General features: G+C 36.5%; 1 protein-coding gene and 1 long non-coding RNA gene across 2 annotated transcripts in view; one reads left to right on the top strand and one right to left on the bottom strand.

Moving 5' to 3' along the window:
* Positions 1-23,758, top strand: part of LOC106875402 (uncharacterized) — a 306,368-nt gene that overhangs the window by 24,329 nt on the left and 258,281 nt on the right. The window lies entirely within an intron of this gene.
* Positions 16,864-23,758, bottom strand: part of LOC106875389 (uncharacterized) — a 44,474-nt gene continuing 37,579 nt past the window's right edge. The window contains exons 7-10 of the mRNA XM_089337748.1: positions 23,037-23,157; positions 21,926-22,006; positions 20,955-21,076; positions 16,864-20,388 (exon numbers count right to left, since the gene is read on the bottom strand). Of these exons, the coding sequence (XP_089193874.1) occupies positions 19,990-20,388; positions 20,955-21,076; positions 21,926-22,006; positions 23,037-23,157 (723 nt within the window). The 3' untranslated portion in view covers positions 16,864-19,989. The remainder of the gene's footprint in view (positions 20,389-20,954; positions 21,077-21,925; positions 22,007-23,036; positions 23,158-23,758) is intronic.

Here is a 23,758-nt window from a genome sequence, read left to right as displayed (position 1 = left end):
TATCTATCTATCTCAATGTCTGTCTATCCATCCATCAATCTCTATCCATCCATCCATACATACATGCATACAGAGATGCATACATACATATATACATGCATACACACACACATACACACATAGGAGTCCTTGTCCTGGATGGGAAAATAGCAGATATTTTTGCTCGTAATTTGACAGAAATGAAATCAAAGACTCAGTGTTTGGTGTCGCCAAAGTGCTAATATTAGCATGATAATGAAAATATTCTCTTTTATTGGCCATGTTAAAGATATTGGAATCGATACAATATGTATTATGCTAAAAGGAGAACTATGATCGATGAGATTCACTAAAAACCTTAAGGCGTAACCGCAGTGGCTGCAACCAATATAATGGTAAAAAAATTACGCATATATTCTATTATAAATATACATAATAATAAATATACATATTATCTCCGGACGAACACCGTAGTAAATTTGCTTTTCTCGATATATTTACATTATGTATGCTACGCAGATGTCTATTTCTATCTAATACTGCTTCAGTTGCATATAAGAGATTTTTCTGCCAAGCGGCTATTAGCAACACTAGTGAATGTTCATTCACTATTTTCTTACATCTGCTGACCTGACAGATGTCGTTTCGGCATGTGATCGGCAGTGAGTACATGCTACTGACAACACCCGATGAACCAGAAATATGCATCTAGCATTCTCACCAGCCACTCTTCGGACGATTTTCGTCTGTATTCGATATATACATTGTGGTTTTAAACATAGCACGTATATAAGAGATACTATCTCCAAACAAATAGCGCAGTAAAATTGCTTTGCACGATCTATCTGCATTAAGTACGATACACAGATAGCTATGTACACATCTTTGAGTATGAAATCATGCATATACAGATTTGTATGCCAGGTCGCTCATAAGTGATGTGATAACATGTAGTCCAACAAACCATTTTGTATTATCGGGTCGTCGGCGACTAAACTGCCCCCTCCCCACACTAGGTTTCTCTGGTAAGAAGAATTGATAGAAACTCGGACTAAAACAATACCTATCAAACGGATGGACGAATCCAACGTAGGGTCAACGATTATATAGCAATAGCTTGCGGGTTTCGAGTTAGTAAACGGTGTATTGTAAGAACATTATGAATAAGGCGCATCTCTTACTTTTTGTTAAAGCATATCTCTTGGAGAAAACACTACTGAGTCTATAGCTATACATCGGCATAATTGGGAAGGCGGTCTGGGCTCGGCTGCATTGAAAGGCAGCCAGACTGTGCGAACAACACGGAGCATAAACCTCACTACATCTGAGTGCCTGCAAAGAGGTTAAGGGTAATGAAGTCATCAACTTTGACCTAGCTGGAAGAAGAGAAAATGAACTCGATGAATCATTCGTTAATTCCCTTCTTAACATATCGCTGTTCACAGTAGATTGTTATAATACTTTGTGGTTGCTGCAGCCTCATTATATGTTTGGGTTTCTTGGAACTGTTTTAAAAACGAAACGTCTTAAAGCACCAATGGCAGAATACGAATTGTGTGTCTCTCGACTGGTTGTCCAACACCCAATCCACTGGATTACAATGTCATAATTTAATTTCTTTCACATTTTTAATTTTATCGCTACAGATTTTCTATATAATTGAGAGCCTGCACTGAAAGTTTGGATGCTTGTTACACGAATATGTCTATGTAGACAATGCGATCGAAGATAGAAAAACAGGTGTAAACAACGCATTGCTAACACAAAAGTAAGACGCTGTATCGACTTATAAACCTTTAATATACACGGTATTATAATATGGTTGCAAAACTAAATACGGTGTCCCTACTAACAGTTAAAATGTACGTACCAGTTGCCAAGAATGTGTTTAATATGTAAATCGGTCTATCCAATTATGTTACACTGCTAAACTTAGTGGGTATTTAAGCAATGTATTCGTGGATAGTTAATGGGTTGGATGAGATGCTGAAGAAAGACCAATAATTCCTAAAATATGCATATACACCCACTACCTATTTTTCTATATACGATTGCATTGTTTACAGAGACATATTCGTATACGAAACGTAGAAAATTTCAGTGCTGACTCTAAATTCTACAGAAAATCTGTAGAGATAAGCTTAAAAGTAAAGACAACGCAATAATACAAACTAGTGCAACAACAACAAGAGCAACAACAACAGACCAGCGTTATAACAGCAACAAACAATACTAACCAGAACTACCGACAACAATGCAAGTGCTGCCAACAGGAGTTCGCAACGATCGCAGTGTGACTATACACATCGTCACAATATGTATCAACGATAGCTGCTGCTACCACCATCACCAACACCACAACCACTATTATCATCACCGCCACTACCTCCACCACTGTTACCACGCCCCCAGCCTCCACCACTACCACCCCAGCCTCCGCCACTGCCGCCACAGCCTCCGCCACCTCCACCGTCGCACTAACTACCACCACTTCCACCGCCGCACTAACTACCATCACACGACAACCAACTCCTTCAGCCACCACCACCACCACCACCACCACCACCACCACCATCTCCAGGCTGTCTTTCAACTTCCTATTTTAAGATAAGACCTTGTAATAGGAAGACCGTCTTTTGTGTTTCCATTTCTGATATTCCGAAACTCGCGAAATCGGAGGAACAGTAAATATGAACCGTTCGTGGTGGCGGTGGTGGTGGCGGTGTAGGTGGCGGTGGCGATAGTTCTTAAGGTGATGATGGTTCTTATTTTGTTGTTGCTGTTGTTGTTAGTCGTGGTGCTGGTGCATGTTGGTGATTGTTGTTGGTACCTATAAGCAGGATGAGCGGTTAAAATAGGAGCTTAGTAGCGGAGTGATGAAAGTGTTGATGTTGTTGTTGTCGTTGTTATTGCTGTTTAGCTCCCCCGCACCAAGTCAACCCTGATTGAGCAAACTTGTGATTGATCAAAATCATTCCATTCCAGTCGTAACCATTTCGTCTTAAAAGAAATTTTTTTTTTCTTGGTAGCTTGTAAATCGGACATTTTCCAATGTTTCGGAGATGTATTTGCCTGACAAGTGATTCGATCAAAGACCGTATCTCGAAACTAAAACAATTACAGCGTGGAAGAAACATATTACGAGGCCATTCAAAAACACACAAAGACTGTTAACTTCACTTCGCTCAGACATTATTTAGTGTCAGATTTTCCCACCGCACGTAATCGCGTCAGTGACCAGGTCGCAGTTGGCGCGACGACAATTTTGCCACCACATAAATGTTTAAGTGAAATTGACAGTCTTTGTGTGTTTTCAAATGGCTGCTGCGTCCCTTCCATGTTGAGATTATCCAATGCTTACTTCCTTTTCTGGGACAGTAAAATCGGATGGGAATAAAGATTTGGCTGCAAATCAAACAAACGCAGAAAGAGAAATTCATATGGAGCTGAGTCAAGCTGTTAATGCGTATGTGTGTGCGTGCATGCTGATGTATATGCATGTACGTATGTATGTATGTGTGAGTGTGAGCATACGTACATACATACACACACACACACACACACACACACACACACACACACACACACATATATATATATATATATTCAAAGTTGGTAAATATATATATATATATATATATATATATATATATATATATATATATACAAGCAATATGTAGAGGTGTATCACCTGAAGTGTAAAATGAAATATTGTGAAGTTATATATATACACACACACACACACATATAATTATTTTATAATTCAGTGTGAACTAATAATTAAGTAAGTCAACCTCAAATAACTTTTCATCAAGTAAAATTACACTAGTAAAGAGAAAATCAAAATCATTAGCATTAATGATAATTCTTATCAAGTAAGGCATGGGAAAGAAGTCTAATTTCTAGTATGCAAAGTGACATCTCCTGACATGTTTTGGTTTTATTAAGATATCTTCAGTGAAATATTTGTGTGTGTGTGTGTGTGTGTGTGAGAGTGTATATATACTGTTTTGATCCATGCATGTAACTCTCAATAAGTGTGTTGAGTGCCCTCCTTTTGTGTGTCCACTCACTCCTTTAAAACTTTATATATACACACCGCTTTTGGCAAAATCATATCTGGAGAAATTTCTGCTTTTGTCAAAATCATATTTGGCGAAATTTCTGCTAGAAATAGCAGCTAAATGACCGTTTTTGGCAAAATCATAGTTGGAGAAATTCCTGCTTTTGACAAAATCATATTTGGCGAAATTTCTGCTAGAAATAGAAGCTAAATCACCGTTTTTGGCAAAATTGGTGAAATTTCTGCTTTTGGCAAAATCATGTTTTAGCTTTTTCTGCAGGTGTTCTTAGCTTTTTCTGCAGGTGTTCTTAGCTTTTTCTGCAGGTGTTCTTAGCTTTTTCTGCAGGTGTTTTAGCTTTTTCTGCAGGTGTTCTTAGCTTTTTCAGCAGGTGTTCTTAGCTTTTTCTGCAGGTGTTCTTAGCTTTTTCTGCAGGTGTTCTTAGCTTTTTCTGCAGGTGTTTTAGCTTTTTCTGCATGTGTTCTTAGCTTTTTCTGCAGGTGTTCTTAGCTTTTTCTGCAGGTGTTTTAGCTTTTTTCTGCAGGTGTTCTTAGCTTTTTCTGCAGGTGTTCTTAGCTTTTTCTGCAGCTAAATCACCGTTTTTTTCAAAATCATATTTGGCGTAATTTCTGCTAGAAATAGCAGCTAAATCACCGTTTTTGGTAAAATCCTATTTGGAGAAATTTCTGCTTTTGGCCAGATCATATTTGCCGAAATTTCTGCTGGAAATAGCAGCTAAATCACCGTTTTTGGCAAAATCATAGTTGGAGAAATTTCTGCTTTTGGCAAAATCATATTTGGCGAAATTTCTGCTTTGGACAAAATCATATTTGGGGAAATTTCTGCTAGAAATAGCAGCTAAATCACCGTTTTTGGCAAAATCATATTTGGCGAAATTTCTGCTTTAGACAAAATCATATTTGGGGAATTTTCTGCTAGAAGTAGCAGCTAAATTACCGTTTTTGGCAAAATATTTGGGGAATTTTCTGCTAGAAGTAGCAGCTAAATTACCGTTTTTGGCAAAATATTTGGGGAAATTTCTGCTTTTGGCAAAATCATATTTGGCGAAATTTCTGCTAGAAATAGCAGCTAAATCACCGTTTTTGGCAAAATATTTGGGGAAATTTCTGCTTTTGGCAAAATAATATTTGGCGAAATTTCTGCTAGAAATAGCAGCTAAATTACCGTTTTTGGCAAAATATTTGGGGAAATTTCTGCTTTTGGCAAAATCATATTTGGGGAAATTTCTGCTAGAAATAGCAGCTAAATCACCGTTTTTGGCAAAATCATATTTGGCGAAATTTCTGCTTTAGACAAAATCATATTTGGGGAATTTTCTGCTAGAAATAGCAGCTAAATTACCGTTTTTGGCAAAATATTTGGGGAAATTTCTGCTTTTGCCAAAATCATATTTGGGGAAATTTCTGTTAGAAATAGCAGCTAAATCACCGTTTTTGGCAAAATCATAGTTGGAGAAATTCCTGCCTTTGACAAAATCATATTTGGCGAAATTTCTACTAGAAATAGAAGCTAAATCACCGTTTTTGGCAAAATCATATTTGGAGAAATTTCTGCTTTTGGCAAAAATCATATTTGGCGAAATTTCTGCTAGAAATAGCAGCTAAATCACCGTTTTTGGCAAAATCACAGTTGGAGAAATTCCTGCCTTTGACAAAATCATATTTGGCAAAATTTCTGCTAGAAATAGAAGCTAAATCACCGTTTTTGGCAAAATTGGTGAAATCATGTTTTAGCTTTTTCTGCAGGTATTCTGAGCTTTTTCTGCAGGTGTTCTTAGCTTTTTCTGCAGGTGTTTTAGCTTTTTCTGCAGGTGTTCTTACCTTTTTCTGCAGGTGTTCTTAGCTTTTTCTGCAGGTGTTTTAGCTTTTCTGCAGGTGAAAAATCATTGAGGCCCATCCCTGTTTCCGCATATGCATCAGCCTCCACCTCTCTCTCTTTCTTTTTCTGAAATAAAATCGATATTTTCAACTATAAGCGACCCAGTATAATAAATAGAAACTGCGATATTTTAGGGTATGACATAATTCTCCATATAGATGAACGAGATGCGTCTGCCGTTTCAAATGTCGAAGAGAGAGAGAGAGAGAGAGAATGAGAGAGAGGGAGAGAGAGAGAGATAGAATGAGAGAGAAGGAGAGAGACAGAGAGAGAGAAAGTGAGATAGAATGAGAGAGAGAGAGAGAGAGAGAGAGAGAGAGATAGTGTGTGTGTGTGTGGTGGGTGTTTCAAACGTAGCTCCGAGCTAAATATTCACACGGCTCATGTGTCTGTTCTTTATTGATAGGAAATGTTGATATTTCAATGTCGGAAGACCTTGATTTCTCTGTATACTTCTGTCGTTGATATTGTTTCCGTGTCTCAGTTTCTTCTGTGTCAATGACTTACTACAATAATAATAATAATAATAATAATAATAATAATTCTTTCCACTGAAAGCACAAGGTCTCAGATTTTTTGGGGGTGGGTACTAGTCGATTATATCGACCCCCAGTGTTTCTCTGCTACTTAATTTGTCGACTTCGAAAGGATGAAAGGTAAAGTCAATCTCGGCGGAATTCGAACTCAGAACGGAGCGACGGGCGAAATGCCACTAAGCATTTTGTCCAGCGCGCTAACGATTCTGCCAGTGTTAGCTGGAAAGAACGAATGTCATGGTACCGTAGGCTGCAGGTAGTAAGCCCGCTGTGCATGCAAAATAAAGAGAAAAAAGTAATAATAATAATAATAATAATAATAATTATTATTATTATTTCTTTTATTGGCCACAAGGGCCCAAGACATGGAAGACAATGTCGAAGGACGAGTTACAGCATAAAATAATAATAATAATGATAATAATAATCCTTTCTACTTTAGGCACAAAACCTGAAACTTTTGGGGAGGGGCTAGTCGATTTCATCGACCCTAGTATTTCACTGGTACTTTTGACTTCGAAAGGATGAAAAGTAAAGTCGACCTCGGCGGAATTTGAACTCAGAACGTAGCGACGGGCAAAATACCACTAAGCATTTTGCCCGGCGTGCTAACAATTCTGCCAGCTCGCCGCCTTAATAATCCTTTCTACTAAAGGCACAAGACTGAAATTTGGGGGGAGGGGACTGGCCGATTACATCGACTACAGTGTTTCACTGGTACTTAATTTATCGACCCCGAAAAGTAGGGCAAAGTCGACCTCGGCAGAATTTGAACTTAGAACATAGCGAAGGGCGAAATACCGCTAAGCATTGCGTCCAGCGTGCTCGCCGCCTTAAAATAATAATAATAATAATAATAATAATAATAATAATAATAATAATAATAATAATAATAATAATAATAATAATTACCAGGCAGTGGCTCTCATGGCCTCTCATCTTAACTGACCGGAAATGTTATCATGTACATTGTTTTGTCTTGGTATAAAAGATGGGCTACAGCAAATTTTCTGCTCAATACCACAGATTTGATATTTGTTATTTCTAGCTGGGTGGGTAACCATATAGAAGTTCCCTAGTCGACTCGACAAATTGCATGTTTCATGCCAATGTTAGAAATTCCTATGCTATAGCGCCCTTCCCACACTTTCCTCTGGATTACGCCAGTTGATATTTTCGAAACCATTTCCATTGATACTCAAATTGCATCATTGGCCTTTCATGGTATTTTTTACCACCTTTATTCCTTTTCTACTTGCGCTTATTTGTACCGACAATTTAAGAGTATAGCATTTATGACATTTAAACTTGGTAGTGTTTAGCAAAGGGACAACTGAAAAGAATGATTTGATCAACTGGATAATAAAAAAAAAACGACACTTTAAAAGATCATCTATGAACAGGAAGTACCAGTATTAAAAGCATACCAAAGTATTCTGTGAAAGGAATGTCTCAAGTATTTCCTGTATTGATAAAAGTCGCCAAAAACAAGTAATTTACTAGCTGTTGATCCGAGGAAAGTAACCAGAAACTAACAAAATCCATGGGACCAACGTTGGTTTGGAGAGAAAGTGATATGTTTAATAAAATTCGTAAAATAACGTGACAGTGTCTATGTATGTATGTATGTATGTGTGGAGGCGCAATGGCCCAGTGGTTAGGGCAGCGGACTCGCGGTCCTAGGATCGCGGTTTCGATTCCCAGACCGGGCGTTCTGAGTGTTTATTGAGCGAAAACACCTAAAGCTCCACGAGGCTCCGGCAGGGGGTGGTGGAGAACCTTGCTGTACTCTTTCACCACAACTTTCTCTCACTCTTACTTCCTATTTCTGTTGTGCCTGTAATTCAAAGGGTCAGCCTTGTCACACTGTGTCACGCTGAATATCCCCGAGAACTACGTTAAGGGTACACGTGTCTGTGGAGTGCTCAGCCACTTGCACGTTAATTTCACGAGCAGGCTGTTCCGTTGATCGGATCAATTGGAACCCTCGACATCGTAAGCGACGGAGTGCCAACAACAACAATGTATGTATGTATGTATGTATGTATGTATGTATGTATATATATATATATATATATATATATATATATATATGTGTGTGTGTGTGTGTGTGTGTGTGTGTGTGTGTATGTATGTTCTCTTTCACTTGTTAATTCTGACCGACCCCCTTCTTGGTAGAAAGGTTGTGAAGGAAAGTATTTCGTTTTAACCATTATCCTTTAAATCTTAAGAAGGTTTTGCAAATTTTTATAGTCCCAGATATCACGATCATTTGTAGCAGATGAATTAATTTGTGTGTGTGTGTGTGTGTGTGTGTGTGTGTGTGTATGTGCACTGGTTCGGGAACACAATTTGCTTAGGGGATACAAACCTAAGTCCAAAATTTTTATTACAAACAAGTTTTTATTATTTTTGTTATTCATTCTTTTTCTTCTTTGTTCTTTGAGAAGAAATCTAACTTAAGCTACTTTGTACTCATCACATTTTACGCACCATTTTCTAAACACAAGAGAAGTAAGCAGGGATGCAAATTTTGATATGGCGTCCCCAAACAATTTTAGGAGGTGCGCATGCACCCCTGCATGCGCATAAGTGTGTGTGTGTGTGTGTGCGGGCCCATAAGTGTGTGTGTGTGTGTGCGCGCGCGCGTAGTCAGGAGAAATGAATGCTGATTTGTCTTATGAATTTTATCAACTTTTACCTACCACTTTGGGAAAGAGGCACACCTTTAATAATTTCTTTTGGAGCTCAGGGTTTTTTTTTTCTTTTTCACTTTTATAGAATATCTAATCCTTATTTACAACCGTAACCGGCTTTCCTGTTTCCAATGGGGTTGATAAAATAAATGCCAGTCAATTACCGAAATTGGTATAAGAGAGTACCTACCCATTATGATCTTATAACAGAAATCAATGGTGACCCACAACTGGTTAAGCATGCTTCAGTTATAGTTGGTTGAGACGGCAACCGTTGTAATGAATTGGTCAGTACCTTGCCAATTGTTTGTAACATATGCACAGATAGGACTAACATAATCAATGTGGTACCCTGCCCCAAAGGTTTTAAAATGAAAATTGCGCGCATAATGAACAGAAAAATATAAACAATGCTCAAGACAATTCTGAGAGTTAAAATAATTAAAAATTAAAGGAAGGCATGCAATGGGAAATGAATTCATCTTTAGTAAATACAGTAACATTTTCGGACATGTTTCGGTATTATTAAACCTCCTCAGTGAAGCATAATTTTACTTTTACCTACCAAGCTTTATAATAGTTTCAAATTTTGGCACAAGGCCAACAGTTTCGAGGGAAGCGGGTAAGTCGATTACATCGACTCCACTGTTAAACTGGTACTCATTTTATTGACCCTGAAAGAATGAAAGGTACAGCCGACCTCGGCGACATTTGAACTCAGAACGTAAAGACGGACGAAATGCCGCTAAGCAATTTGCCTGGGGTGCTGATCATTCTGCCAACTCGCCGCCTTACCAAACTCTATAATAACTGTAAGAATATACGAGACTTCCTTGATTAGATTGAGGAAACATTCCTTGATTAGGCAATTCAAAATTGCTTAATCAAAGAAAATTTACCAAAGATGATTACAGCTTGAAGAAAATATAGTTATGGGGTGGGGGATAATATATTCAGTATAATAAGCCAAAAATAAACAAATAAATCAATTAAAATTACATCCGTAAGGAAAAGATTAAAAAAAGAACCCATTAGCTCTATCATTCTTCTCAAAGACAATAAGTATATCTCGTAGAGATATACAAATTTTGGAACAAGACCAGCAATTTTAAGGGAGGGATGTAAGTCGACTACATCGACTCCAGTGCTCAACTGGTTGGTACTTATTTTATCGACCGCGAAAGGATTAAAGGCAAATTTGAACTCGGCAGAACTTGAACACTGAACGTAAAGACGGACGAAATGCCGCTAAGCATTTTGCCCGGCATGCTAACGATTCTAACAGCTCACCACCTTTCTTCACGATATATTTTAACGGAATATGTATCTGCCAGTCTTTCGATATTTTGTTTGGGGCATGTTATGAAGACGATCGTCGTTTCCACTCATTCATACACTCCACATGCCAATGATCAAAAGAGCTTCTACTGTCATGATTGCAGTGGATGGTTCACCTAGTGTTTAGAGACGCTGATGTATATATTTTTTTCTTTTATAGAATACTTAATCCTTCTTTACAACCTTAGTCGGCTTTCCCGTTTCCAATGGGGTCACTGTCAGGGGAACAAAATTTGCTTATGGGGTGCAAACACAAACCCCCAGATTTTTACAAATAAGGTCATGTTTTTTTCTTTTACTTGTCTTTTGTTCTTTGAGAAGAAACCTAATTCAAGTTACTTTTTACAGATCATTTTTTACTCAGTTTTCTAAACCTGAGAAAAGTAAGTAGAAGTGCAAATTTTGATTTTGCATCCCACAAAAATTTTAAGTGGGGTGGGTAGGCGCTTGCATTCCCTGCACCCTCTGTTCCCAGGCCCAAGACTAGGGTTGATAAAATAAATGCCAGCCAATTACTGAGGTTGATACAAGGGAGTACCAACCCATTGTAATCTTAGATCTTAGAATGGTGATGATACTGAGAGAGAGAGAGAGAGAGAGAAAGAGAGAGAGAGAGTGTGTCTGTGTGTGTGTGTGTGTGTGTGTAAACTGGAATCTACTATACGAGGAGGTATTGAAAAGTATCTGGCTTAAGAGTATCGCGAAAGGTTTGATTGGAGGCCCAACTTTCCGAGTTCTTTTACAGGGCTTAGAAAGATTGAAGGAAAATCGTCTATATGTGTGTGTGTCTGTTCCACCAGCTACCGCTTGACAACTGGTGTTAATATGTTTACCTCCTCTTAGCGGTTCGATACAAGAGACCGATAGAATAAGTAGTAGCCTTTAAAAAAATTTGTACTGGTGTCGATTCATTCGACTAAACTGTGGCCCTAGCATGACCGCAGTTTAAGGACTGAAGTAAGTAAAAAAAAAAATTCTTTGGAAGCAAGGAATGGTGAAAACTCTTTGCAAAATGGACTCCTCTGTATCATTAATGTTTATATTATTCATACTGAAGGAACGAAAAGAGAACCGAAACCTGAGGGTGAACAAACGAGTTAAGAGAGGCCAGCTTAGTTCTATAACACATTCAGAGGAGACATGTTAACCAGCACCAGCTGCTCTCTTCAAGGTTATGTTAACTGTATTGTTCGATCTAGTTACCCGCTTCGTACAGATTCTCAATTTATTTTTAAGTTCGTTGTTTTTTTTTTTTTTTTCTGGTTCGCAAAAATTGCACTAGTGGCAGATTTGATTTCTCATTGATATGTACTTGGTAACATTCGAAACTTCACACTATTTGGGACTGGTATGCCACACTACTCCAAGCATCAGTTTTTTTGTTTTGTTTTGTTTCTTCCATGCATTCCAACTCATTTATTACTAACATTAACCAGTTATTCGCCTTGGGCCGCTCTGGGAATCTCGAAGTCGTCGCTCGGCTTGACAAAAATGGCAAGCACATCATAACTTAGCACAGTGTTTCTCAACTATTTTTCACCTATGGACCCCTTTGGTTCCTATTTTGCTCAGATGGACCCTCATAGCCATTTGATGTCTAAAAAATTGTATTATATTTTTTATAATTAAATATCATTCGGAATGGTATTACAAAAATTGTTAAAATATTTTGTGCATTGTAAAAGTATAACCAATTTATTGGAAATAAATTTTAACAACAAAATCTTATATGGACCCGCAAGGGCCATATGAACCCCGGTTGAAAACCACAGCTCTAGCCTTTTATAAAAGAAAGAGACAGTGGATAGTGTAGTCCTAGATACATTCTGCCTAAAAAGAAAAAAGCGGCATAGTTCACAGATAGAACTCGTGTGAGCATAAGATTGATTGCTGGATTAGGGTGGATTTGGGCTAAACACACTATTCGCCTAGTTTCTTCAAACTTGTCAGTTTTCTTGTAAATAATCTACGCCTATCAGAACAAAATGTTAATGCTTTTTGGGGATACATGTAAGGAATAATAATCCACCCATAGTAAATCCCATCCGTTCTAAAAAGTCAGGTTTTGGAGAATTAATCTTCGTGACTTAACAGTAAGGTCGCTGCTAACGTATTAATGGAGCGACCCCAGAAATTTTAATTTATTGAAATTGTACTGGTGACAAGGAAAAATAATCATTAGCTTAATAATTCTTATTTTGACACAAGTTCAGTAATTTTGAGGGGAGGAGCAAGTCGATTATATCGACCCCAATGCTTGATGGGTACTTTATTTTATTGACCACGGAAGGATGAAATGTAAATTTGATCTCAGAACGTTAAGATCCGAAAGAAATGTTGTCAAGAATTTTTCCGGCGCTCTAACGATTCTGCCAACTCACCACCTTCAATAATTAATTCTGGCCAGTAAGGCATTTTATAAGTTATCTTTGTTTGATGATATTGCTGAGGTAGTCTAATGAGATCAAAATATGTCCAGAGTTGTCACTATACTACCAAAATTAGACACCCTTCTACTGCATTGCACACATACTATGTTTAATTCAAATTTAGAAGTTATCTCTTGCATTTCTTACAAGAATTGTCGAGTTTTTCTCATCACAGGAATAATCCTAATTAATTCTAATATCTTGGCTCACATTAAGCATCTTCGTACAGACCTTACTACTTGGTTTTTATGCAGAATGTATCCATGGGTATTTCCTCTTGTTTTGTCCTCATGACAAACTCGTTACAAATTGTATTAAGAAAAATTAAATCACAAGTAGAGGATGATATTGTAAACCGAATCATATAATAATTTTAGATTCATATGAGGAAGAATAACTTACGGACAAATCGAGTAGTCCTTTTAAATAATACAACAAATATAGGGATGACAAAAATTGCATTCATAGATGTGACCTTAACATAAAAGATAATGTAGCCACATGATGTAGGAAAATAATAGCTCGAATATAGCTTCTGGCGATATTAAAAACAGGTAGTTTACAGTTTTTAATTGTCTTACGGTAAACACCACAAAACAAACTCCAGGGATAACAGCTGGAGAAAGACTTTCGTCAAATGTCAGAACTTGTGAACTGGAGATTCAGTCAGAGAATCTTTCTGGAAATATTGGTTTCAAATTTTGGCACTAGGCCAGCAACTTTGTGAAAAGGGCTAAGCCGATTAAATCGGCCCCGAAAGGATGTAAAGCAAAGTCGACCTAGGTGGCATTTTTGTTCTAGAAATATTAAACGAATCAGTTGTTAGTTTTTGTTTATACGCGTAGTTGCTTAAGCTTCGATCGAATACATCTAAGTTTCAAAGGTGTTCCAGATACTTTTGGGTTCACTATCCAATTAAAATTTTTTTTTTTTATGCGGTTTCTATGACTTGTGAGAGATTTGATCGGTAATTCTTGCTGGTCGAACGACTGCGCTGGGGCTTCCTCGTTGACTAATTTAATAACAGTTTTAAGCAGTAGCACATTGAGCGAGGATGGAATTGTGACTATTGCAGTTCGGAAAGATCGAGTGTAGCGTTTAGCGTAAAGTATTTCCTTTGAAGGACGAAAAGTACAAAATTGATGGACCTAGTTATTGAGGACCTGTTAAGCTAGAATGGAGGTGAAGTTGACTCGTCGATTAATCTATAGCAGATACTTCTATAGTAGCACTCCGAAACAAACCTCAGTATGCTTTTTGTGATGTTCGAATAATGCAGAATACTTTCACCGAGACAACTTTTTGTCTTGGGAGAAAGACTCACCTTTCAAGGAAGGAAAGAAAGAAACAAACCAACCAACCTTATGACCACCAAGCCATTCCAAAATGGCAATAGCGGCGCAATTGAAATGAAATAATTTCTATCAGGGACTGAAGCTGCGTCACAGCCTTTCTTTCCGGAAGCTTACCACCTGTGATGCAGTATTCGTTAGTTTAGCTGAAGCATGATTTTAAAGAGTTCGACATCAATATTTAACCGTTCTTTTGGGTGAAAAATGTCCGTTTTCGACAAAAGATGAGTCAGACGTAACACTTAAGTTTAATTTAACATTAGATTTAAAAAAAAAAAAAAAAAAAAAAAAAAAAAAAAAAAAAACATCGCTGGGTCCTAATCAGGCTTTTTCAAACTAGTTGGCACGTTTTTTGATCTAAAATATCTCACTGTCCATCTAAGACGTGAGGACGAACACTAGAGAAGTTTAAGATGGATAAATGCAATTTGTGAGCCAGCAACTTATCTTCTAAATTCAAACTATGGTTTATATGGCAAGTGGCCAAGGCCATATAAAAGGGAACTATTGCGTGGAAACATTTTTTTGTTTTAAAGCTGATAGAACAGAGGTGTGATCTAAAGGCATATTCAGAGACTACATCATCCTGCACAGTAATTTATGAAAATTTGGTTGCTATTTATAGCACGTCGAACAACTGGGTGGAGATCCTCTTGTTTGAATCGTTGTTTCGATTGACAACTAACATTAAAATAAAACACGTAAAGAAGATAGCTATTCTGGGGAACAGTCAGAGAAAGAAAAGGTCAATAGCTTTTGAAGGTCCCTCTCTAGACTGGTAAGCTTGATACAGTTGCTATTCAATCAGAACATTGGTAGGAGGTTGCAGTCTTAAAAGGAAAATAATTGATTTGAGGTACGGGAAAGAGACGTCTGATTATTGATCAGCTGGGGTCTTGGGATATTTGCATAGTAGTTCTTAAGCTTTATAAAGTTATTTTCGGGCCCTGTAGAGGAAATCTAGCATTTGAGAGAATTTTAACGTGATTTTATATATCACGGACTCCCCTGTAACAGACAGAAGATGAGGGCTCTGCAATGTCTTGCTGAATAACCTGCACAGATGATCTGTTTGTGATCAAATGTTTGTGCTGTATATATTAGTTCACTCCGTCAAAATTGACATTGCCTGCACGGGTGCACAGTATGCCACACGTCGGATGCTGAAGTGGTCGTAGCGTAAGTGTGCGTGCATATATACACAACACACAAAAATCAGTATGAGAATCCTCAAAGGTTGTGAAGTCTACCGGTTATATCTTTGAAGGTATTGATTGTATGTTCTTCAGGACTTTCCTTTGTATATAGTGTTTGTCCCTAAAGCTACTGATGAGGATTAAATTTATGCTTGCATTGAAGGATATTTTTAAGTCTCCGATCTGAGAATTGGTGCACGTCTAGAATGGGGCTTCTTGGAATCATGTGGATGATGTCTATGCACAAAAAAACCAACGATGTGTAAAAGATAGTGTCCTGTGTACAGATTTGCACGTTGTTAGATGCGACGGCAAGTATGTCCTTAAAGTTCATGAAGAACAAAAGGCATTACCAAAGCTCGGAGGATACCAGAGGGAATCAAAAAGAAACATTAGGGTAATACCGATTGATAACTTCAATTCCAAAAGCTGAAACTCATTGATAGACATCATGGAACAGGCCCCTTATCCCAGGAACGTCGAATGCTTGTTGATATGTGCAACTTTAATGACCTTGAAATTCTCTGGGCGATAGGGTAGGTCTCCAGCACATGGAGCACTACAAAAACTTAGGTACTAATAGTCAAAAGAAAAAGACAGGGCAGAGACGTTCCCTTTGTAAAGACTGGGCTTACTGAATTATTTCTGACAAGATATCAATTGCTTTTTCTGGTAGTGATCTTGTTGGATCGTTGTAACAGGTATAAACCTTTCAACTGATGGATTTAAATAGCATTCCCTGCTGCTGCTGCTGCTGCAGGCTGCCACGTTTAAGTGTGAAATTGAGTTATATTTCACGATAGCACCAGTTTTCATAATAGTCTTTAATTTACAGGAGTTGCAACAGAAAAGAATTTCACACAAGTTGCAACGAGAAAAAAAAAAAAAAAAATCAATGTATAAGAAACTTAATAGCTGTATAGAATAGGATAGGTTTAAGAGCTGCTAGATAACTAAATTCTGCAGTGCATCTTGTCCAGTATTAATTCTGTGAACCATTTGAGTTGTAAATATGTAACATCACAATTAGAATGATGTTATATCTAATTTAAAAATAAAAAAAAATTAACAGGTTAGATAAGTTGAGAAGGTACAAGTTGAATCACACGTTAGCAAACTCCTGATTAAACAGGAAACAGGTTGCTAAAATTTACTGGCCAAAATAGGTATTAGGAGTAAATTTATCCCATGATGTCAACTTTAAATGGACTAAAAAGTCAGATGTCTGCAGTATATATATATGTATATAGTCTGGTTGGCTACGTAAACCAGACAGCAACCAAAAGTAAGAAATGGAAGCCAGCTTGTTATGTTGAAAGTAGTAGGGTCGGGTTCAAAGCGTTAGGAAATCTTAACACAAAGAAATGAACTAAGACATTTGTTTTTCACATTATTTCATTTTTTTTCGTTCACATTTATTGAAATTTTTCATAGCTATTTAGAATGAACTGTCATCAAAAGATATACAGTCATCTGGAATCGTCAAAAAGAATCTGGAGTGATTTCATCACTGGAGATTCTGGACAACGGAATAATTATGGAACTGTTTATCATTGCATTTACATGATTGCACTGTGGAAAGATGGACATAGCTACAGTGAAGTGTGTACGTCGACACACGCAGACACACAAACAGACTTACGCACGCACACACACACACACACACATATACATACACACAAACATTAACTCTCTGAAAGCGCACCCCCCACCCCACAAGTTGAAGCTGTCTGGTAACTGTAATGAAACAGCACCAGAAATAATGTGACAAAAATAACGGTATGTAGAAACAGATACCAGCATGAAAATTCCGTTAGAGAAAGGAACAGTCTTGAATTTTTTTTTCTTTGCAACATACTTCGAAACAAATGAATGTGTATGTATAGAAAATTTTTTAATGTAAATTTTAGCATTTCTAATCACCATTTTTCAGCATAAATTCACTCACACAAATATATATTGAGTATTAATATAAATCTATATATATCTTATGAACATTCAGACAATAAATCATTATAATATTGGTGGGGCTGTATCAATTTGTTTATTTTTAAAGGCCAATGGCATGAAATGATTGTGACCAGGGCAGTTTCCTTAGTGTGAACATATGTAGTACCAAAACATTGAAAATTTGGTTAAGAATATAGAACATAAGCAACACAATCTGTTGCACAATTCTTAAAAAAACCCAAAATACATTAAGGAATGCTGCAAGAAAAAAAAATTTCAACAAGGTTTAACTGTTCATACCTACAGAAAGAACAAAATTCAGTTTAGTAGTTAAAACTGGAAATATTGCTAAATAACTTCAAATTTAATACAGGATCTTAAATTGCTTCCCCAACTTAGGGGAATTGCAACAGAAACAGGCTTAGTGTAAAGCTAAGTATAAGAAAATGAAGGCAAAAATCACTGTATCACAGGAAATGTTGGTTATTAATAGCTACAAAGAATTAGATCCGGCTTAAGAGCCACCAGATTAAGGAAAACCTACTCCTTAGCTTTAGTTTAATACAGAAATAACCATTTGTATCTGTGAACACAGAAACAAAACTTGTATGACCGTTAGTAAAAATTCCAATTTTTAATCTGATCAAGATCACACCTGTAAGGAACCAGGCATGCACCAGCCTTGAGAAATATCAATGGAGAAAGCTGGTTATACACTGACTTAGAGATGAAAATCTATATTAGTAGTTTGGCCTTAACAACCACTTAATTATTTAACAAAGCTCAAAAAAGGTGTGACACTGGCATGAGAAAGCTGTCTTTGTCAGCAACAATTACACTTAACATTGTCCACCTTCCTCTTGTTTTTTTTTTTTAATATGCAGATAATTCAAAGATGAACAGTCTTAAAATGGCAACCGACACCTAACCCACTGTCGTATTTTTGTTATCTCAATCAGAAATAGATCTGTGCATCTCGAAATAGAATATCCTTAGTTCTTTAAGAGTGGAGTTAGAGAGTTCTACAAAACATCAAAATATGATGGGAAATCTAAGAATTGTTGGGGAGGAAAGAGGAGAAAGAGTTATGCTCAAACCAATTGAATGGTCAAGCACCACTATTAGAATCAAAACTTTACCAAGAAACTTTGGGGTGGGGAAGAAAGGAATTAAGAGGAAAATGATACTTCCAAACACAGAAAAAGGAAAAAAAAACGTCCAGAGTCATAGAGGCATTATATTTTAGTGTTGTGGAGGAGGAAGGTGATGATGATGGTAAGAAGGAGGCAGTGTAGTTCTGGGGTAGGGTGTTACATCCATTTTTGTGGAAGAAGCTGGAATGATATACAAAGTCTTTGCAATAATACCCACAGAGAGGTAAGTTACTGATTTCTCTAAATGAAGAATTTCATTTAGACACTTACAAACAATTCATCAGAGAAAAAATTAAATTAAAAACGTTAAATTCTATTATCAGAATAAGCTTACTGGGAATGTGATAAACAAAATGCAAAAGATTTTAAAATTGAAATTTCTTTTCAATACTAATTCAATTAAAGTATAGCTGTACCCGCCTCAAGACAATAGTGCAATTTTAAGTTAGAAATCTTGGGTAAGCTCTGCAGAAACAAGAAATTAATCTCTTGAAATGAGAAAAGAAAACTAATAATATACTAGTTATCAAAACTTAAACATATCTAGAAATTACCATTAGCAAATTATTCATAATATAATTTTATTTTATTTTAATTTTTTTCCATTTTTCAAAATCATTTAAGATGGTTTATAGATGTTAGCTTTTCCATAAAAAACTGTCACATGCTCCTCTTAGCATTCAGTGTCCCCAGAATTATTTATATATTTCCTTTGACGTCCACTTCCACCAAATTACAGAAAAAGGAAATCACTTGTTTAACTTTTCATTTGAATTTTATATATATATATATATATTTCATTTTTTTTATTTCTTTATATTCAATTTAAAATATAACAACCAAGGTAGGTAATTGGTCAAAACTTGGTGAATTGAAAAAAAAAAAAAAGTTTCTTTTAAAGAACTCAGTTGAAACCCCCATGTTTTTTTTTTTTGAATTTTTTTTTTTTGGTAAATGTGTTTTGTTATATCAATTTATGTCAGGATATTCATCAGGAACTTTAGAAAGAGGGATAGCAAGTAAATAGATTCAAATTATAGAACGAGATATACAATAGAAAGAAATAGACAGTGAGTCAGTGATGCTGGCTGGGAGCATCAGTAGTTTTATACATATATCTTTTTTTATGTTTTGTTTTTGACTGACAAGATTTTGACAAATGAAATAGAAAAATGAGCAAATCAAAACTTCCAGTATCAAGAAGCAACAACGAAGATTTTAAGATCAGAAATGGCTGTTGCCTAGATATCTTCACAAACAGATCTTCATTTCTTTTTTTTTTTTCTGTTAATATTTTTTTTGTTTAGCAATTGTGAATATCTCATTCCTTTTCCTTCCATTTTTTCCTTTTTTCCTCGCCCTTTGTTATCTTTTATAATCATAATAATTATTAATATTTTTATTTTTCTGGTTCAGGCTCATCAGCTTTTTTCTCTTCTGCTTTCTCTTCATTTTCTGGTTTTGAATCTTCTTTCTTATCCTTATCAGCTTCTTCAATTTTTTCGTCTTTCTTCTCCTCAGCCTTCTCTTCTGAAGCCTTCTCTTCTGCCTTTGTTTCTTCTTTCTCTGCTTTATCTTCCTCCTTCACTTCTCCATTCTCCTTTGGCTTATCGCTATTGTCTCCTTCCTTCTTTTCTTCATCTTCTTTGGCATCAGCATTCTCCTCTGCAGCATTCTGAGCATTCTGTCCCTTGTACTTCTTGGTCTTTTTGATGACACCAGCTTCTATTAAACTGTAAGCCATATCAATGATGGTTTCTTTACATTCTTTTGGAGTAATACCAAGGGTCTCCTTCATCTAAAAAGAAAATTTAAAAAGTGTTAAATATTTCAATGAATGAATTTCAACAATACAACTAATTATTGAAAATATACACAATGCTTTTAACATTCTGTAATCCTTGTTACACTTCTAATCTAGACACTAAACTTGTTCCAAATGGAAGAAAGAATTCTTAATTTCAAACTATTTACGATCATTGAATTATTGTTGAACACCCCACTCTGAAATATTTGCAAGTTGTGATTGCTGCTCAATTCAGATCAAAAACATTTATGACTAAAAACAGTTTAGCTAAAACCTCTTCATCTATTCTGCAGGTATATTGTAAACAAAGTGGAGGTGCAATGGCCCAGTGGTTAGGGCAGCGGACTTGCGGTCAGAGGATCGCGGTTTCGATTCCCAGACCGGGCATTGTGAGTGTTTATTGAGCGAAAACACCTGCTCCACGAGGCTCTGGCAGGGGATGGTGGCGAACCCTGCTGTACTCTTTCACCACAACTTTCTCTCACTCTTACTTCCTAAACTTTACTACAACCAGAAGAAAAAACCATATTTGTAAGTAAAGGGAATTTCATAGTTACCTTAGTATTATCCAACTTGAATATTTTACCAACTTGTGGGAGATATTTCTTGACTTCTTTATCGTAAAGACTTCGCAGTTGCAATACAAAGTTGGGGCAGTTAATGGTTGGGACGTTATAACCTAAAATGAAAAAGGAAGCCACTTTATGACATACCCAATACCTTTAAAAAACAAAAATAGAACAAGTAAAAAGGCAAAAAAAAAAAAAATTTAATGCCTCAAAATTTTCAAAGAACGTGAATTTTTAGCTCTTCATTTTATTTAAAGAATGGTGTTCCGTCAGTGACAAGACTATTAGGACGTTATGTATTTTAAAAAGTTTTTAACAGCATTTCTTACTTCCTTAACTAAATACTTTAAGTACATTATTTCAGAAGGAGATTGATTGTCTGCACTTAGTTTCCCCTGAAAGGCTTACTACTGTCTCCTTTAGTATCGGATTAACCTCGATTGAGCAAGCATAGCAAAACCATTTAAATTCAATCTTTCTTCAAGGCACACTGCACTTGCTCCCATATTATCCATTTCTAAGGCAGCAACGTGTGATTTACAGATCTGGTTGCTATTTCTAATAGGTCAAGTAACAGTGCAGAGGTTCCAACATTAATAAGGAAACTAGTTTCACCTATTTCAGTTCTGATCTTGCAGATATGTAACCAAAACATGGAAATCCATTCTTTTTACTTTCCAAAGTTTAAAACTGCATTTGATGTATGCTTTCTTTAAGAAACTAGTGAAATCTGGTTGCTATTTCTAACAGGTTGAGAAACCCTGTAGAAGCTCCCTCATTGGCTTGCAGCAGTTTCCTATCTTAACAGTGCAATACATTGTTATTCTTCTGCTCTTTACCAATTTTTAGATAAAACTGAACTACATTAATGCCAATGCTCATTCATACTTGTGACATACTGATAGCTTTCATGATTATTTGTTGAAATTTCATTATAGAAAAATAAAAATGTTACTAACCTTGAGATTTAAACTCCTTGGCCAATACTTGAGCAATATCTTTCATCCACATTTCATTAGCGTGCACAATGAAACGTTTTCCTGAAGAGAAAACAAATATAACTTGGTTATTATGTCAAAATGGGGAAAAAATGAAATATGGGACATTAATCTAGTAACAGACATGGCTTATTGTGAAGGCGTGTGGCTTAGTGGTTAGGTTATTTCGCATGATACCTAGCAGGTGTTTTTGCGCAAGACTTTATTTCATGTTGCTCCAGTCTGCTCAGTACTTGTATTTCAAAGGACTAGCCTGTGTCATGCTGAATCTCCATGGGAACTGTGTTAAGAGTACCCATGTTTGTAGAGTGCTCAACCATTTGCATGTTTATTTCATGAGCAGGCTGTTCTGCTGATCAGACCAACAGGGACCCTTGTCATGATAACTGATAGAGTGCCAGTTAGGCTCATTATGAAGAGCAATTATAGATATAAGGCTACACATTTTAGGTGGGTGCCAGCAACAATCAGACCAGCTTCAGACTGTAAACAGTCATCTTTAAAGTAATCCCCAGACAAAACATTGCCCTTTGGGGAAACTGCTTGGTGTTCTTTGGTCTGAGTGTGAAATAATTGGTTAATTAAACTACCAATGCTGGTGATTCAATCAGTTGTTGAAGCTGACTGGTCAGCTCAAGAGAATAGACATAACTATTTCAGCCATAATCATACCATTTTTTTTGCAGAATATTGTAATCCAGACAACCTTATGCAACACAGCCTTTTTAAGGCAGCCTAGAATGATTTGAAGGCAAATTGACTATTTCTAGCAGATCAAGTGACTTTGTACAGGCTCATTTATTTGCTCATAACTTTTGCCTTCTTGTGTAGATTGAGCATTCCAACATTATTAGGACATTTTATGGTCCCTTAGGTGTTATAACTGATTATGCTTTATTTTATTTATACATAATATATCTATGACTATATTATCCAATGTACCGTTCTTCAACCATTAAGATAACGGCATAATTCAAAGTTAATCGGTTCATATTTCTTGCAACTTGAGGCAGGTGTGTGGATGCTGTCATGTTGGATGAGAAAGATTTTTCAGTGTTTAATTTCTTCTTACCTGCAGCTTCCTCCAGGGTCATAGCTTTGACATGAGCACTGGCCACATCTCTGACATCAACAATTGCAAAGTTCAACTTGGGAATGACCAAACTGCTTCTCTCCAACAACACTTGAACAATCTAAAAACAATTTAAGAGTAATATAGAAAAATTTCAGATAAAACGAGTCATTTACTTTCTTGGTTACTAAATCCCCTGCACAACTGATTAATTTAGCCATATGCCAGCCCTGATAAATTATGCCCACCCCATCCTAATGTCAGTCCTTTTGTATATCGTGAATACTGTTCTGTGTCATTTTAAGAGAGAAGCAAAGTTTGAGAGAATTTTGATATTTCTAGCAGACAATGCAAGCACATTAGATGCCACGAGGAAAGAAATCATCAAGTCTGATTGATCCAAGTGGTGAGGAGGGTCGGCTAGCTTTTAGCTTATTTCAGGTAGTCATTAGGTGCAGTCTGTGTAGTAAGAACCCTTGCTTCCCAACCACATGGTTCTGAGTGAAGTCCCACTTTGAAGCATTTTGGGCAAGCATCTACTAAAACCTTGTGAATGGATTTGGTAGATGGAGAAACTACATGTAGAGGTGTTGCTTGTACACAGTTTCCATGTGTTTGTGTCTTCTTGTCTTGGCATCATAGTTGTAAAATGATTGCCACTGTCATCCAAGGAATCTCATCCATTCCCAATGTTCTCTATGATCATGTCTGGTTCCCTTACT

This window comes from Octopus bimaculoides, chromosome 19 (assembly GCF_046866305.1).
Source record: "Octopus bimaculoides isolate indiv1 chromosome 19, ASM4686630v1, whole genome shotgun sequence".
Taxonomy (NCBI): Eukaryota; Metazoa; Mollusca; class Cephalopoda; order Octopoda; family Octopodidae; genus Octopus; species Octopus bimaculoides.
This window is presented reverse-complemented; position numbering and strand designations above follow the sequence as displayed.